Genomic DNA, 19685 nt, shown 5'->3' with positions numbered 1-19685 from the left:
GTAATGATGGGCACCATTTGCACTGATATAGATGGGTACATTGGTATGCAATGATTTTTCTCCATGTTTACTCTTTGTTCATAAAGAGTGTGTTAGCGAGCATGTTACCTACAAATATTTTTGAGTTGAATTGAATTTTAAAATATAAAGATAAATTAGGGGTGCATGTGGAAATGTATCATATCTAGGACTGGGCGTAGTTTGTGGAGTTTTGCGAACTGGAACTCCGCAAAGTGACAAGAAACTCAGTGGAGTGCAGTGCGAACTGCAGTTTGTGCTGGTCTTCCTGCCGCTCGGGTAGAAATTCTACTCGAGCGGCAGCTCGTGCTCACAAACTTACCGTTTGCAAGAGGGGAAATTACTCAGCTTCACTACGCGAAGTAGAGTTTTCTACACTCCGCAAGCTCCGTGGAGCGCGGAATGCAGAAAACTCTGTGAACGGAGCAGAGTTCAGCAACCAGGCTTAATCAAAAACTAAAGGTGAAATTGCCATTTTTCATGAAAACTAACAGGGAGAGACTGTTGTCTCATCTTTAGTGTAGGCAGAAACTTGGAATTCCTTTACCTGGAAATTCTTTTCATGATCACATATACTGAAAATATAGTTATGGAGTTGTAAAACAGGATGAATGTACCTATAGGAAAATGTTTGGTGTGTACGTATTCTTGGTGTTGAGCTGATGTCATGCAACAGATTTCTTGTGGCCAACCTCCCACAGTTGCTGAGACTAAACTTGCAGAAGGCATTTTAAAAACCAATGGACATATGAGCTACATACCATGGCCCAAGCAAAAATTAAGCAGCAAGACACATCAAGGTCAAATATAATGAACTTATGAAGGGTGGCCATGGTCAGAAGGATTCTCCATTTGGTGAAGGTTCCACAGCAGATCTCACAAAATGCCAGCCTATAATGATTGCAAATGTTTTTCCCCGAACCAAAGTCCAAATCAAGGACTAGTAATTCTTCAACGTGCATGAGACTTTACATTCACAATCATTGATCTTTTGGTGAAAAATGGATCTTATGAAAATTCAATATCTCATTCTTACCAGAAAAATCTGGTTCTCAATGTATACCTGAACCAAGCTTAACATATCCAGCTACCAGAGCTAGTGATGGGCCCTATGTCCTCTTATGATTTATATGTCTGGGAAGAGTATTTTGAGCTGAGTTTGTCTTCTTTTGTAATTTATTGATTTCTTACCTATCCAGTCTCAGTTGCATTAAGTTGTTTTCCCAAATTAAACCAGCTCCAGTAGTGACAGGGATAATCTTGTGAACTGAAATTATGATGTGACAAATGGGGCAGGTGGATTGGAATGTGTTTTCCTCATATGTTAGTAATTTGTAGATGAAGCTTTCTGTTTTTATTTCATTTGCACTAATTGCCTTATATCAGTATATGATAGACCAGGAGATTCTCAGTACACAGCATTAAGTTTACTAGATCATAACAGTACATCTAATGTTTTTAATATTTAAATATAATTTGATTAAACCTGCATGCCCTATGATACTGGCTCTAGTTAAATATCAAACAGAAGTGGAAGATACCATGATTGGGTAACTAAAAAATCAACTGTACTAACAGGACATAAGAAAGAAAAGGGGTATCCAAAGAGAATGGAGGACACATTGAGTGCCTTTCCAGCCCTTTAGCATTAATGTAGGGCAGAAAAAAGGTAACAATATTCATGCAGTGTCTAATATACTTCATTATATCAATGAGCTTTCTGTAGTTCACTGTCTCATGTTGCTGTTTGATGTTCTATGTTTCTGTTTTATCATTATTGCACTAGGCAATAGACTAACCTAATTATGAGTTTGGCGGTCCATGGGCCTGCCAAACACATGGTAGAGGTGCAATGGTGGTCATGGACCGCAGCATCAGCAGTCTGACCGCCATATTGCAAGCATGGCAGTTGGAATGCCGCAATTGCCAGGGATGCAAAAAGAAAAAAAGGAATTGCAAGGGATGGCATGGCTGTCTTGAGACTGTAATATGCTTGGTGGTGCAGCTGCGCCACCGGCACGCATAATATAAGTTTCCTCACTGCAAGCGGTCTGATGGACGTTCCTACTCCATGAAACTGCTGGTGGTGAGGAAACAAACTGACCTATGCAAGGGGGTCCATGTTGTGCCCCCTGTGTGCATGCATCCCTGATCCTGCATGGCATGCATTGCACAGTCCATGCCGCAAAGGAACATGCATTGGCGGTCCCACAGCTGTGCACTTCTAAGGCTCACATAGGAGCCTTTTTACTGCACCACTGCAGGATCATCATGCCGCACGCCCACCCCCCAGACCACAAAAATACTTGTAAACTGATGGGCAGGCGGCAGTCGACTTTGGCAGTCCTGTAACGGGGCGCTGGCATAGTAGCCCACTCCAGGACCTCCAAATTCATAATCAGGCCCTAAATCCTTTTAAATGTTCATGTGTTAGGTTTCTGGATAGAATAGTGCAATACTCATATGTAATCAACTCTTATTCTACTCCAAAAAATTGAGAATGCACTTTCCTCTGTAGCCTTTATGGGAATGTAAATGAAGAGAAATAATTAAAAAAAAAGGTGGGTGACCTCAACCTCTTCACTCAATAGTAGTGGAATGTCATAATGGACTCAGTCAAGAGAAGTATGTTATAAGCACAAAAACTAGAAGTTGGCTCTCAAACAAAGATGGCCTATACCTGGCAGGGACTTTTCATAAAATGTATAAAAGATCGGAGTAAGGGTCAACAAAATAATTGATTTCCACAGACAAATACAAATTGGCTTGCAAGAGAGGTAAGGAAGGTACAGCAAAAAGCAAAATGCACATAAACAGTGCAATCATGGGTGTTTTAACACAGTCTCAAGGAAAAATCAATCAACTGGAAATGTAAAGTAAGTTATTTTAGGTGAAAGAAGTCAAAGAAATGCATTTTTGTCGGGTGTCGGCAACCCATACCAAATGTATTAAAATATTGTTTGTGAAAAGAAACAAAACAAGTTACAGTTGTAAATATCTGTAGAAAACAATGGAATGAGCCAGAGCTAATAGGAGTCTATAGGTCATGGGAGTCACTCATGTAGGACAACAGTGATGGAGGGTGGGTCAAGTAAACCCTGGCTCTTTACCATGATCAACAGTTTGCCCTGTGACTTATGGGGTCATTACGATTGTGTTGAATCTACTACCGGCAGCCTGCTGCTGGCAGATTCATTGCAATCGTGCGGCCAAATCCCTCCCACCAGATTGCGATGGCGGGCAGTGTGGGCCACAGGTCCAATAGCAGCAATCGTAATGATTGCTGCTGTCGGACTGCATGCATCAATAGAATGGTGGAGGTGCCTAGCAGGCACCGTCCACCAGATTATGATGCTGCATCCCACCAGCCTTTCCATGGCAGTGAAACCGCCATGGAAAGGCTGGCAGGGATGTACTTTAGGGAGCAGATAGCGGGCCCCCTTATGCTGGGGCATTTGGCTGTGCCCTGGGGTGCACCTCTGGTACCTCCTACATTTCCCTGCACCTTGTGGCAGGCACCACGTGGTGCCTGTCACGTGGTGCAGGGAAATGCAAATAGTGCATTTCTGATATTACGGCGGTTGCTGCAGCCAGCAGCACCTGCCGCAATGTTAGAGATAGACAATCTGACTGCCACTGTAGCGGTCGCATCGTAATCTCATGTGCAGGATCATCGCCTACAGGCGGACGGTCCCACTCCCCGCAGTGATGACGGATGAACTGAAGTCCGTCCGCCATCATAATGTGCCCCTTAGTAACTTTTCTGGAAATACAAATCATTCAGCAGGGCAAAGCAGGGTGCTATAGCAATGGAGGCCACACCATGTTTTGTCTACTTTGGGGTCCTGTTGAAGGGTTGACATTTTATGCCAAAAGCAGGCCATAAATCCACTGCTGTGTAATTTTCCACTTTCTCCCTTTATCTGCTTCTCTGTTCGGATTTAGGAGATTATCTGGAAATTGGAGGATGCAGGACATCTAACACAAAATTTTGTCCTTTTTAGAATTAATTTTCTGCTGCTCTAACACCAGTGAATTATTAGTATTTATATCCAGGGTGGAAAGGGACTGTGGGACAATTTGAAAAGATTCACAACAAGTTCTCCCTCCTTAACCAGAGGTTGATGAATTTGCCATTCTGAAAGTGTGACAGTAGCAATAAAAACTCTCCTAACATTACTTGTGTGTAAAAATACAACATAGTTGAGGATAGCTGCATAGCCACATGACTGAATAACACCGTTATTACCTCCAGATATCTGTATCTCTAAGCAATTCCATCCTATCCACTGTAAAGGCATTCAACATAAACCACTTCCTGACAAAAAGCTTGGTGGCATGAGAGCTATTTGTCAAATAACCCTCATACCACGTCTCATATGAAAAAATATATTAATATTTGTTTCTAACGAACATGACAGTCATTTTGATTGTAGGAAAAAATGTATTTCTCCAACTTTCCATACTGACAGCAAGCAAAGAGCAGAGTTGCCTGCACTTATACTGTTTTCTTAAAATAGATTAGTTATTAATAATTACAATACTCCAGTGTCCGCTTAAAATCCTAGGGGATATCCAGGCTGTTCCTTCATTAGCTGTGTTTACATTGGAAGAGCAAAGGCACAACACTTGCATATGAAACAGTTGCCTTGGACTTTTTCTCAAGCCTAGTCACAGCACAATTCTTAATTTCATAGATCTAAAATAAAAAAGGAGAAAACACTATTTAGAAAGAAATTCCTACAAATGTATTCAAGGTTTTCTTCCACAGAGGTATCATATCTGCTTTTAATATGTGAACTTTTTCATCTTGCTGTTGTTAATCATAATCACCTTGCGCAGGTACCAGGCCTGGGTAAAAAAAAACATTGGGCCACGAATTCTCAAAGAATGATCACATTTTATGTTATGCAAATTGCATGAAAGTTTGACGGATTTCATAGAAACAAAAGTATGCATGTTTTTCTGCTAAGGGAAAAACAGAACAAGTTTGGTGTCAATGGCATATCTGGTTAGATTTTCACAAAAGATACCAATTTTTACTTTTTATGAAATATTACATAAATGTGTGTAATTTTTGTGATATATTGCAAATTTTGAGAGTGAAAACAATTAAAATTTCACCACCCCTAGCCAATACACCTACGTCTAATGTGCTATGAACTTATAGTATTTTAATCATATCAGCACAACATCTTTTTCTCTGCATCGTTATATCCTCTGAGGCGGAAACCGGAGGACTGTGCTTTACAATTGTTTTAAAAATTTCACCATTTTCACTTGTTGTTCGAATTTTAAAGACCTCTGAGCTCACCTGCTCTGAAGCGCCGACCTTAACGCGCTCTCACAGTCCTCCTCCACCACCCCTGACCCAGCGACCCAGCGCTGAAACAGGGAAACGCCCAAAGGCGGTAGCCACGCCCACTGCGAGGCCATGCCCACCTCTAACGAGTACAAAAACGCTGAGTGAAAGCGGGTTTGTCACTTTCTTGTTGTTATCCTCTGAGGCGGAAGCCGGAGGACTGTGCTTTACAATTGTTTTAAAAATTTCACCATTTTCACTTGTTGTTCGAATTTTAAAGACCTCTGAGCTCACCTGCTCTGAAGCGCCGACCTTAACGCGCTCTCACAGCCCTCCTCCACCACCCCTGACACAGCGACCCCAGCGCTGAAACAGGGAAACGCACAAAGGCGGTAGCCACGCCCACTGCGAGGCCACGCCCACCTCTAACGAGTACAAAAACGCTGATTGAAAGCGGGTTTGTCACTTTCTTGTTGTTATCCTCTGAGGCGGAAGCCGGAGGACTGTGCTTTACAATTGTTTTAAAAATTTCACCATTTTCACTTGTTGTTCGAATTTTAAAGACCTCTGAGCTCACCTGCTCTGAAGCGCCGACCTTAACGCGCTCTCACAGCCCTCCTCCACCACCCCTGACAGCGACCCCAGCGCTGAAACAGGGAAACGCCCAAAGGCGGTAGCCACGCCCACTGCGAGGCCACGCCCACCTCTAACGAGTACAAAAACGCCGAGTGAAAGCGGGTTTGTCACTTTCTTGTTGTTATCCTCTGAGGCGGAAGCCGGAGGACTGTGCTTTACAATTGTTTTAAAAATTTCACCATTTTCACTTGTTGTTCGAATTTTAAAGACCTCTGAGCTCACCTGCTCTGAAGCGCCGACCTTAACGCGCTCTCACAGCCCTCCTCCACCACCCCTGACACAGCGACCCCAGCGCTGAAACAGGGAAACGCCCAAAGGCGGTAGCCACGCCCACTGCGAGGCCACGCCCACCTCTAACGAGTACAAAAACGCTGATTGAAAGCGGGTTTGTCACTTTCTTGTTGTTATCCTCTGAGGCGGAAGCCGGAGGACTGTGCTTTACAATTGTTTTAAAAATTTCACCATTTTCACTTGTTGTTCGAATTTTAAAGACCTCTGAGCTCACCTGCTCTGAAGCGCCGACCTTAACGCGCTCTCACAGCCCTCCTCCACCACCCCTGACACAGCGACCCCAGCGCTGAAACAGGGAAACGCCCAAAGGCGGTAGCCACGCCCACTGCGAGGCCACGCCCACCTCTAACGAGTACAAAAACGCTGATTGAAAGCGGGTTTGTCACTTTCTTGTTGTTATCCTCTGAGGCGGAAGCCGGAGGACTGTGCTTTACAATTGTTTTAAAAATGTCACCATTTTCACTTGTTGTTCGAATTTTAAAGACCTCTGAGCTCACCTGCTCTGAAGCGCCGACCTTAACGCGCTCTCACAGCCCTCCTCCACCACCCCTGACACAGCGACCCCAGCGCTGAAACAGGGAAACGCCCAAAGGCGGTAGCCACGCCCACTGCGAGGCCATGCCCACCTCTAACGAGTACAAAAACGCTGATTGAAAGCGGCTTTGTCACTTTCTTGTTGTTATCCTCTGAGGCGGAAGCCGGAGGACTGTGCTTTACAATTGTTTTAAACATTTCACCATTTTCACTTGTTGTTCGAATTTTAAAGACCTCTGAGCTCACCTGCTCTGAAGCGCCGACCTTAACGCGCTGTCACAGCCCTCCTCCACCACCCCTGACACAGCGACCCCAGCGCTGAAACAGGGAAACGCCCAAAGGCGGTAGCCACGCCCACTGCGAGGCCACGCCCACCTCTAACGAGTACAAAAACGCTGATTGAAAGCAGGTTTGTCACTTTCTTGTTGTTATCCTCTGAGGCGGAAGCCGGAGGACTGTGCTTTACAATTGTTTTAAAAATTTCACCATTTTCACTTGTTGTTCGAATTTTAAAGACCTCTGAGCTCACCTGCTCTGAAGTGCCGACCTTAACGTGCTCTCACAGCCCTCCTCCACCACCCCTGACACAGCGACCCCAGCGCTGAAACAGGGAAACGCCCAAAGGCGGTAGCCACGCCCACTGCGAGGCCACGCCCACCTCTAACGAGTACAAATGTGCCGGCCATACCAGCGCAGCGGACGAGCGCAGCGGGAGCGCCTAAGGCAAGCCCGTCTGCGCCCGATCGTGCACGACCGGGCCTAGGGCCCCAACCCCTGCCGGATACAGCTGCCCCTAAGGTAAGCTACTCGCGTCGGGAGTTACTAAGTCTCAGACCCCCCACTCCCTCTTGTGAATACATTTATGACCTTAATGGACCTTTCATACGCTGCTCCCTCTGCAAGCCAGTACATCGCAAATTACTTATAAAACCTCACAAGCCTGCTGCCCTGAAACTGGCTTCATTAAACTGCCGATCGCTCCCTAAACACGCGACGCAGATCAACCACCTCATAGAAGACCAGGAGATTGACATCCTCTTCCTCACGGAAACATGGCTCGCCCCACACTCTGAGGCAGACATGGTGCTAGCGACCCCACCGGGCTTCCTCATTCAGTCCCTACCCCGCCCCTTAGGCCGAGGTGGTGGTGTTGCCATCATCCACCGGGACCACCTCCACTGCAAATCCGATGATGCGCAGATCCCGGATTCTGAAAGCCTGCAATTTACAATCAAGCTAGACCCGACCAACTCACTTACAGGAGTCCTTGTCTACCGCCCTCCCGGACATCCAGGCCCTTTCGCGAGCTCTCTCCTGGACACTGTAGCAACCCAGGCCCACTCCATATCGAATTTCCTGATAGTAGGAGATCTAAACATCCATCTTGATGATCCCACTGACCCAACAGCAGCTGACCTGATCGCTGATCTGGCAGCACTTGACATCTACCTCCTTAATTCCGGATCCACTCATACCAAGGGTCACCTGCTGGATCCAGTGTTCACTAACACCCCTTCGATGCAAGTGAAGGATGCCTCTCCCCTACCCTGGACAGACCATTTCTTAATCTCCTTCCTACTGCCAGGATCGTTCAGGAAACCTCAAAAACCGCCCACCTACATCAGGGACAGGACCTGGTCCAGACTTCCCACTGAAGAATGGGCCAGCAATCTCAAAAACACCATCCCGGCGCACGCAGAAGACCCGGCTGTCGCCGACAGTAATTTCAGAGAGTGGATCACCACCTCCCTGGACTCCGTACTCCCACTAAGAACCAGGGAGGATAAAAACGGAAAACCCGGGTCCGCCCCGTGGTATACCTCGGACCTCCGACAACTCCGTAAAAACTGTAAAAGAGCCGAACGGCTTTGGAGGAAAGACTGGCAGCACACCAGCAAGGAAGCATACCATAATACAGTCAGACTTTACAAAGATGCCATCAGGCACGCTAAAGCTTCCCACTATGACACGCGGATTACAGAATCCTCTAATTCGGCCAGGGAATCCTTCCTAATTGTAAAGGAACTGCTCAAAGTTCCCAACTCCCCGTCCTCCAGTGTCCCGGCGGTGGACCGAAGTAATGACCTAGCCACCTACTTCAACGATAAAATCGCCCGCATTCTAGCCTCCCTCTCCCCTCCTGGGTCCACCAGCCATTTGAACAATCCTCCACCTCCCAGCCAGACCGAAAGTAATCCCCGCCCCCAACTTGCGACTTTCAGGCCAGTAACATGCGTGGAGGTTGAACGAACCATGACCAAAATGAGAAGCGGTTCACCTCTGGATGCGGCTCCCATCAGATTCCTCAAAACCGTGGCCCCTGTCATCGTTCCCACGGTCACGGAGCTCATTAATAGCTCACTTGCCCAGGGATCTGTCCCTGCCAGCTGCAAGAGCGCGGTGGTAAAAGCACTCCTAAAAAAAACCCAGCTCGATCCAGCAGACATGGGAAACTATCGACCAATATCACTCCTTCCGGCAATCAGCAAGTTAGCTGAGAAACTGATTAATGGACAATTGTCCCAGTTCTTTGAAACAAATAACATCCTACGGGAATCCCAAACTGGATTCCGCCCGGGTCATGGCACAGATACTGCCCTCCTCGCCGTCATCGAGGAGGCAAGGCGCATACTGGATTCAGGAGGGTCAGTGGCAGTGATCCTCCTGGATCTCAGTGCGGCCTTCGACACGGTCAACCATCGTGTCCTTCTCCATCGACTCGCGGCAGCAGGAATCACCGGGACGGCACTCAGCTGGATAGAGTCCTTCCTCACCGGACGCACGTTCCAGGTATGGGACGGCAATTTCCACTCATCCACCTTCCCCCTCACAAGCGGGGTCCCTCAGGGATCCTCCCTGAGCCCGACGCTTTTTAACGCATATATGGCTCCTCTGGAAGACGTGGTGACACCATTCGACATAAAAATGGTAAGCTACGCAGATGACACTCCACTGGTTGTCTCCTTATCCCAACTAGTCGACCATCCAGAGAACCTGGCTAACCGTCTTACACAAATCCACAGATGGATGAGTGATTCATCACTAAAATTAAATGGGTCTAAGACTGAAGTGATGCTCCTGGGAAAACAATGGGCGACCATCCCCCCAACAGTCTGGCCTGACGTGTTCGGAGAAATCCCCCCCCCCCCGAAGCGTGAAATCAAAACCCTTGGAGTATGGCTCGAACCTGAGCTCACCATGAAGACGCAAGCGGCCAAAACTGCGGGCACCTGTTTTGGGCTCATGCGCACTACCCGGAAGATTCTCCCCTTACTACCACCTGCTTCCAGGAAACTCCTTATCCAGGGACTAGTATTGTCCCGGTTAGACTATAGCAATATGGTCTACCTGGGAGCCCCAGAAGCCACTCTGACGAGACTACAGCGGACACAGAACGCGGCGGCCCGTCTGCTCATGAACCTTCCTTCAAGAGTGTCAGTAAAACCAGCCCTCAAGGCCCTGCACTGGCTCCCTGTGCGCCAAAGGGTGGAATTCAAAGCCATGTGCACGACACACAAACTAATCAACGGATCTGGTCCTGCTATCCTCAGCAGCTTGGTCACCCCCTACAAAGCATCCAGAGCCCTACGTTCGGATAATGAGCACTTAGCCAACATCCCCAAAGTCAAAAGGACACGCACTGGAGGCCGACGATTCTCGGTTCAAGCGGCCGTGAGATGGAACTCCCTCCCACGCATCCTCAGACTTGAAGCCAGCTACCTGGTTTTTCGCAAAAAGCTGAAAACGCACCTATTCCCGAAATAACTGTTCCTCCACCCTTCCCTCTCCTTATTGGATAACAATTTCCTTACAGCGCGGGGATGCCCTTGGGTCACCAGGCGCTATACAAATCGCTAAAATAAAAAATAAAATAAATATTTCACTTTGGGTTTTAATTTTATAATTCTATATTGTTTCTGATGTTCTTTTGTAGGACGTTTAATTTCACACACATATTCATCTTATTCCATATCCTTGTTCCAGAATATCTGCAACTTCTAGCTATCTGAGAATCAAAATTGATGTGATTAAACTGTTGACTGTTGTCAGAGATCAAGGATACATTTTAAGTAATGTATAACATATCCTACATAAAAAAAGATATTTGTCTCACAAGAAGAACCTTGTTTTTAGGTGCTGCTTGATTGATTGTATAATTCTTGTTGATAACCAAACATGTTTATATAAATACACCACATCATTTGAGAGTATATTCTATATAGAGTGTACTCCCAGAGACGACCAGAATAGCATTTGTTATTACTAATATATCCAATTATTTGAATGCATAATGCGGAATAGAAACAAAAGGCACGTTAATGTTGATTTTCAAATGAATAGAAGATATTTTGTTTTTTCATGTCTTCTAAGTATTTAGTGGGTACTCTATTACCCTAACTTTCCAAACCCCATTTTTGTTATTAATTCTTTTTTCCTGAATATGACAACAGAAAAAATTTGCTAGAAGAAAACAACTATCATTGGAACATAAGAATGAAGTTTTTTTTCCTTTGTTTTTTTTTGTTTGTTAGAAGTATTGCTGTTGATCGTTTATGATTGAACTTTGTTGTTTCTAAGTAGAAAACATTGTTTCTGTTTTGTTTTTACTTCCAGATATTTCCTGGGCTGATTCTGTCGGACATAAAACCTGCCAAAAGGATGAAGTTTAAGACTGTTTGCTACCTTCTTGTGCAGCTCATGCATTGTCGTAAAATGTTCAAAGCCGAGATCCCTTTCTCCAACGTGATGACATGTGAGGATGATGACAAGGTAATGCAAACTTGTTAACATCAGTTATGTTGTCACAAAAATAACTGATATATTTTATAAATGATATGTGTCTTGCAAAATGGAACCAATTATATGAATGAGTCTTAACACCCACTCTTATGAAATTATGATAGTTGTTCAGCTTTGAAAATGGCATTTTTGGCAGTTTGCTTATAACCTCATGTTATTCTTCAGTCCATACTGCTTACTGTATTGCCCCAATTATGAGCAAATGCATGCAGACGTTCACAAAGAGCTTGATTCGCAAAGGTAAACTTACACTTTTGAGTACTTTTACTATTATTTTGCTATTTGCAAGCTGCAAGTATAATTCTACTCATAGGAATGTTATGACTGCAGAGACTCCACACATAAAAAGATAGGAGGCCTATATTTTTATGTGCAAAATCTTGGCAGTCGTAACTTTACTATAACTAAAATTGAAATCACAGTTCTTGAATCCCCAAAAAATGGTAAACTTTAGCAAAAGTGTAAGTTTGGTTGGTTTATAGTAGATATATCACTAAAATAATCCAGGCTTGACGTAATGTCAAAAAATGTATGCTATCTAGTTCTTGCAAATAGGCCCCTAGTGGCCTCATCTACAAGAAAACTACACAACTTGGCAACGCAAGCCATTTAGCTGGGCCGTGCTGCATCATTTTCAAAGCACTGGGATGCGCAGTGTTAATAAGAATAAGACAGATCCATGTGCTTTCCCTTGCGCTGGAGCACAATTGGCTGCCATAAGCCAGTGCAGGCACCCTTGCGTCATTTTGCAAGGGTGCCAGAGATGTGGGGTTGATTGGCACACCTTCCTGTACAAAAACAATAATACAAGTCTTTTTCCTCTTTCTATGTGTGCTACAAAGTGCAGCACGCTTAGAAAGAGGAAATAATGAGAATAAATCAAAGTTTTTCTACTCGCTGCGCCATTCCTACCTCCCCCAGGGGAGGCGTCGGATTCTGACTCATTCCCAGTTGTACAAAATGTTATAAATCTGGTAATGTGTAAAGTTCCATGGATATTGCATGGGGACACCCACAGCAACACCCATGGAATGCCACTTTAACGCAGAGTAATGTGAGAAGGGGCCCATATTTACAAATCCATGAAAAGTTACGAAGGGTGACTTTACGTGGCCTTGTAAATATGGGTAAGCCCATTGCGTTCATAAGGGACGCTCAATGCGCATGTAAATAAGCCCCCAAGTTTCTTATCTGTCAGCATCTAAGTCATCGTCGAGAATGCCAATGTATTTCACACATGCATTCGGACATGCCTATATTTTTAAACTTCTAAATGTACAGCAGTGCTCTAAAAACTTTCGTGCAGATTTGGGAGGTCTGAAGTTAGAATCGTAAATTAAGCTCTGCAAGAAAATTTTGAGGTAATTCATTGCACCGCCAAAAAGTTTCCAGGAAGCATAAAATATCAGGCTTTTCGAGAAGACATCCACAGATGATGGGGCTTCGATTTTTCTCACACCGGTTGTTACAGCAAATGGACACCATGTGCTGAACAATTGGATATTATTCTTGTTTGCAGTGCGGAATCATAACAATTTTCCATGACACGCAAACTAACAAAAACAATAGTGCCATCAGAGATGCGTTTACCAAAATAACAAGGCCCATTATCTAAGTCTCTTGTGTACTTTCATTACAGTTGTTGAAAAACATGTTCTAAAGATAGCGCCTCACACTATTTAAGACCTCGTTTAATTGCGTAGCCGCGCTCCCTCCAATACTGCTGAGCGTTCGGCTCGGGTTTCAAAGAATTCCCAGACTCCTGTGTAATTACTAATGATATCTTCAGCTGAAATTGAATAACACTGGAGCGTCTGGAATGCATTTAGTTTGAAGTGCTTTCACTTTCAGACTGATACTCGTGACTGAATTTTAAAAAGACAAGCGCTTGACCTGGCAGAAAACTGACAAGGGGTGCTCCATTAGGTAAATGGCCCTTCACCTAAGAGCATCTGAATAATGTATCAAGCGAGACAGAATGTGAAAAAAAATTGCCATTATTTCTAGAAAATGTTGGCCCAAAATCAGCAGAAAGTGCTTATGTGTGGACTCCTGAGCAGTGGCATTGTTTGCCTACACCTTAGTGCATTCTGAGCATAATTTTCAAACAAGTCAAGCTTGGTCAATTTCGATTTGTAAAGTAGATGTAAATATGAATCCATCCTGGTATTTTAGCTAGAAAGAGCGGAACAAGAAACAATACTAAGAAAAGTACCAATTAATAATAGTGTAACTATATAAGTATGAAGTCATCTGGAAATAGAGCAGCAGGTCTAGCCTATAAACAAAGTGAAAGTACCAAGGGCCTCATTTATGAGGCCTTGCGTCAGTTTTGCACTATCCATGCGTCACTTTTTGTGGCGCATCGGCAGCGTAAAACATGCTTCTTGTAACGCACTATTTACAAAGTGACACATCTAAGCAGATGCGTCACTTTGTAAACCCCGGCGCTACATTATAACTGCGTCAGGTATAATGTATGCCGAAGGGGCGTACCCCCGCAAAAAGCCTCGTAGAAGTGACGCAGTGAAATCTATTAGATTTCACTGCGTCATTTCTAGGACGCAGTTGCGTCAAAATCTTGCGCCTGCCTCATGGCAGGCATAAGATTGACGCAGGCCCTTTCACATGGGGCAAGACCCACGTGAAAGGACGCATTGCTGGAATTGCGTCACTTTTGTGACACGCTCCAGCAATGCGTCACTTTTGAGCCTACAGATACGTCAGAAATACTGACGTATCTGTAACTCCTTACGACATGATGCGTCATACATCATATATGACGCATCAGGTATGTCGCAAGGAGTGCGCACTGAGAAGTGACGCATCGCTGCTTTCACGCAGCGATGCGTCATTTCTCATACATGAGGCCCCTAGTCCTGCCCTTGGACGCCTGATATATGTTCTGAGAAGAGATCAGACCCCTGGAGCCCTGCAACTAGGCACCTTTGTCAGTAAGGCAATGTCCTTGTATCTCACATTCACTATGTGTCTTATATTAGGAACAGAATTAGAATCTGATTTGTGATACCAATTCACATGAACACTTCTTGGCACAATCTTTCTAAAAACAGAAACTCACATCTTTTGTCCAAGTCAGGTGTGAGCCGTACCTTATGTGTGATAAACTCTCTTGAAAATCTTGGTACAAGGATCCTCCCATCGTTCCAGTCACATCAACGGTTCAGGGCATACGCTGACTGATTGCAGCTAATTCTGTCCATTAAAATGTGATTATCCATGAATGAAGGAGCAATTTATGTTAAGGTTCTCCATAATTGCAGAGCAAAGTCGTATTTACTATACCATATATATTTTGCAGAATGTTTTTCCTTAAAGATTTTAATAGATATTATAAGATATTTTTTGTAAATGCTAGGCAAATGTTGATATACACTGTATTGTTCCTTTAAATTCCTCAGTGCAGCATTCAATCCGCAGTTGTTTTAGATATTCATTGCCATTAAAAGGAGCTTTAACCACATGCCAATCAGGCACGGTCCTGCCACAAAAGAGTTTTCCCCAAAACTGAATGGCCTGCCCCCTTTGCTTGTGAGCACAAGCATTCCTAACATGTTTCACTGCTGGTGGGGATTTTGCTTAAGGTGCAACTTGAATTTGTAGGTGCAATGACCAGTAGACCCACAGTTGGGCTCAACACGTAAGATTAGTCAGAATAATTGACACAGCACAAAAGTTATGTATGGAAGTGGTTCAGCCTCTTTTTCTTCATCCCTGGACACTAATCTGGTTAACTTTCCATTTTCCATATGTTTGTATTTTTGTGAACTTATATTTCACAAAACTAACTACAAATCTATTGAATCGGTGCACACCAATGAAATAAGCATATATTATGGCCTTGGAAGGGGAGAGAGGATGCATGGAATATTACCAAGTGATCGAGGGTGGGGAGAATAGGGGGCATCGATGAGGAGGGTAGATTGAGATGGCAAGCGCAACGTGATCTAGAGTTAAACTTTGAAGAGAATTTGCTTAAAGTGCATGGACCAAAGCTTCATTCTGAAGCAGGCACTGAAGAAAAGCAGGCAGGTTTGCCCTCGATTTAAGGTCCCAACTCTCTGAGCACAACAGAAAGACCAGCATCTTTTTTTCTGTTCATCCCCAGTCTGCTGATTTCGTAGCTGCATGCTTCATAGTGCCTTTTAAAATCTTGTTCTTGGTTATAAGAGGGGGTGGTGAACCCCTGTTGACATTTATAGACGAAGCAGCTTCTCCTGAACAGGATGCAGGGGACAGGGGTAGCCAGTGGAGATCTCTAAATGAAAGTGTGTTATCTTGCCAAGCATGTGCCTGGGTGCCAATTAAAGGGGGGGGGGCTGTGAACATATGAATCATCATATTCACTTCTGTACTTGTAGTCCATTCATCTACCAATTGACATTCCCAGTCAAACATATCTGAAGATTAGTTCAAACTCTTGATTAACCTTATTTTCTGTGTCCATTCTCCTGCAAGTATTCTTCTTGCATTGATGTAGTATGCAAACAGTACTTAGGAATGTTATGTGAAGATACTAAACTAATCTCGCTGGTCTCAGATTATTTCTAAATACATGAACAATGGAGGTAAGTGTGTATATACCCAAAATGATGTAAAATGTACTGTCCTGAGTTCCTTAGCAAAGTGACTGCTAAGGGAATACTGACTGATACAATTATTCAACAGGTCCAATGCATAAATGATAGTAGAAAAAGCATTTGCCAAATTCACTTTAACAGAATGGAGCAGAAGGGCTCTTGATCACCTAGGAGCCCAAATGTGCAGTGACTAACACCAGAGATAAGAATGATAATTTTAGAGACCCTTTTAGATGCTCTACAAAGAATCCTTTAGTACGTATTATATAGGAGAGAGTGGTTTTATGTGACATGAGTTGCACTAAATATGGTACAACCGTCAGGTCACAAAGGACTTTACGAAAGGTTTAAAAGTGATCAGATGCAATTGAACCTGTTATATTGATAGTGTTGCTGATTAACCCTCCTGTGTTTTTGCTGTTGCCATTCGTACTGCAGAGGAGGGCATTAAGGACAGCCTCTGAAAAACTCAGGAACCGTACATCATTTTCTACGAATGTTATTCATAACACTCCAGGAAGCCGAGTGAACCGATACATCAGTCGATTAATAGAAGCCCGACAGACGGAGTCTGAGATGGCAGACTTGAATTTCATCACCTTGAAGTACAAACACGTTGATCGTGAACAGAAAGTAAGTAAAGCTATAATTTGCTTCAATATAGGTATACATTAAATATTAAATTAGTTCATTTTCGCATTTTATTTTGCACAGTACGCCGAAACAGTAAGCATTGAGAGCGATATATTGAACGATTCAAAATTATAAATTAAAAAACACTGGGGAAGAAACAGAACGGATTAAACCAGAAAGAATGTACGGCTCCAAAATGGATAAAAGATCAGGTGAAAAGCCATAGAAAGCAAAGGGAAGATTGGACGAGATACGTATCTATTATTTGAAGAAAAGTCCAATATCAATGAAATGATCATTTGAAATTCGTGAGGGGGGCATACAGAAACCTGGATGAGACAACTGATATTATTACCAAAGTTTGGGTGTTTCGTGTGTTCAAATATTTTAGCTGTAGGTAAGCTGCAACTGCCAGTGAGGCAGTACATCTCAATAAGCAGCAGTTGTTTCCGTTCAAACGCAGTGATAGCTTACCGATATGTGGGGTCCCGGACAAGTAATATTTTGTGGTTCATTTTTATAACAACTTTGAATTTGTACCCCTTTTTGGCGCATTCAAGCCTTTGGGATGCTTTCAATACTGAAATATATGTTAAATCTTCAGAAACAGGGACACACAAAACAGCTGCATAATCGAAATTCCTGGTCTCCGACGGCCAAATAGCACCAAAAGAAGGCTTGATAAAGCATTGATAAAGCCAATTATTTTTTATCCTGGATCTAGATTTTGGCATTTGCAAGACATTTTTTCATGGAAATCAGTGTCTAACCAAGTTATTACTTCCATTATAGGAACCACATGCTATGGGTGACCTGTTCCATGTTTAGTGGGCTAGTGCAGAAAATTAAAGTAAGACATATGCACATAGGCCTCATTTATTGCATTTTGGCATAGGGCAGCGCAGCAAGGTACCTTGCTGCGATGTCCTATGAAAAAGTAAAAGGGCAGACAGAAAAGCACCGTATGTAAGTGATACGGTGCATTCCTATCCTTTCTGCCTGCACTGGCACCGTTGTAGCAGCCTAGTGCCAATGTAGGCTCTCTTGCACCATGGTGAAAGGATGCTTTCGTTACAGGCAGGATTGTTGCCCCTACCAGCACAAAATCAATCCTACAAGACATTTTCGTCTATGTGTGCTGCAGATTGCAGCACACGTGGAAAGAGGAATAAAGAAGTAGAAAATAACCCACAGCAACGCCCATGTAACACTTCCCGGGCACAGAGTAAAGCAGTGCAGGGACTTGCGCTGCGTTGCCTTACTGAAGATTTATGAGGCACTCAACACCATGCAGGGTGGCTTTGCATGGCTTCATAAATCTTTGAGAGCCCTGCATCATGCGTGTACCACTTTACGTGGTGCAAAAGTGAAGCAGAGCTCTCATAAATAAGCCCTGAAGTGCTTGAAATTGTAGCTTTTCTTGCCAAACTTTTGTAACAACAAATACATCCCCATTCACCTTGCTGCAACAGTGAAAATCAAAGTGCTAATCTGAGGATTTTTACTATCCCCTCAAAGAGGAACTTTTCTTGCAATCCTAATTAACACATCACGGTTAGGTCTGTTATCAGAGAGTGGGTTATTATTTTGGGAAGGGAATGTCCATACTCACCTAATATCAATGTCATGGTTAAGTCTCATAACAGTTCAAAGAGAAAGTGTTCTCAAGCCAGTGAAGCTGTGGCACAAACAACGCGCACTTCCACTGAGAAATGTTTGCTAAGTTCACGCTCTACCATCAATATTAATGAGAAAACAACACAGTAACATCCCCAAACCCATTTTAGAAAAACAGAGAAAAATGATAGAGCAAAAAGGCATCATAATATTCAAACATTTATAGAGCGAGAAAGATTTATTGATTTATCTGGATCTGGCACATTGGATGTTAAACACTTCAGCGTTAAACTCAGTTTTAGTACCTGGGTGCAATCAGGAGTCCTTACATTTTCTTCTCCCAACAGCTATGCGGAGTCTACTTTCTTCAAAATATTTTCTACCTAGGTCTAGGAATTATCTGTGGAGGTGCTGGTGAGCTGCTTGCTTTGTCCTGTGTACTTCACAGTGGTTGCATAATTCTCTCGACCCAATACTAACTCATTTCTTGCCAATGTTACCCTCATTAGCCAGTACTAACTCTACAGCAAACATTTCCAAAGTCCTAAAACCTGAGTGGTTGTTGCTGTCCTCCAATAATATGAGCTCTGATTCTTCCCAGCCACACCCATATTTAGATGGGCCACCCCCTTTATCCGTGTCCAAATGGTTTTACCTCCTGCTGAAGTTGGAGCCAGAAGGTCTAGATGACCCCACAAATTAATTGGGAGCATATTCCCCAGCCCCTTTTTGGCATCAGCAAGTCATAAAACCTGAATAGTTGTCACTATTCTTCACTTGTTTGAACTCTGCCCCTCCCTTAGCCACTCCCCAATTTATTTGAGTACGCCCCACTATTAGTGTCAAATCTGGTTTTCCCTCCTGCTGGATTTGGAACCAGAAGGCGTATAGCACTAGGATAGAATGGGGAGCATTTACCTGTTTTGGTGTCACCAAGTCAAAAGGAATAGTGCTAAGGATGTTCCTTGTTCCTGCAAATGTTCCTGTCCTCTTCCCAGATGACTGGTCTCTGTTAACTGACAAGTTGTTTGACCAAACCTCTACCTTCTTGGCACAGAGGGCAAGAAATTGTCCTCTTGGAGCAGGTCATGAACAACAAGCCAGATATTTCTGAGATAAAATACGTTTTTTTTTTCCCCAGACAGCACAAAGTAATATCTTTAAGTTACTTTTCTACCAAGCGTGTCAAAAATCTACTCACAATTATTCAAATAAGTGAAGATGTTTTTCTCTTTAAATATTCCAGGCAGAAT

At 43.7% G+C, this 19685-nt stretch overlaps 1 protein-coding gene across 2 annotated transcripts in view; it reads left to right on the top strand.

The window, feature by feature from the left end:
* Window positions 1-19685, top strand: part of ADCY1 (adenylate cyclase 1) — a 1293742-nt gene that overhangs the window by 1029137 nt on the left and 244920 nt on the right. For both annotated transcript variants that reach the window (XM_086966836.1, XM_086966835.1), the window contains 2 exons: window positions 11396-11551; window positions 16621-16815. In XM_086966836.1, coding sequence (XP_086822962.1) covers window positions 11396-11551; window positions 16621-16815 — 351 coding nt within the window. The remainder of the gene's footprint in view (window positions 1-11395; window positions 11552-16620; window positions 16816-19685) is intronic.

This window comes from Lissotriton vulgaris, chromosome 4_1 (genome assembly GCF_964263255.1).
Source record: "Lissotriton vulgaris chromosome 4_1, aLisVul1.2, whole genome shotgun sequence".
NCBI lineage: Eukaryota > Metazoa > Chordata > Amphibia > Caudata > Salamandridae > Lissotriton > Lissotriton vulgaris.
The sequence above is the reverse complement of the archived record's forward strand: the minus strand, read 5'-3'. Positions and strand labels throughout refer to the sequence as shown.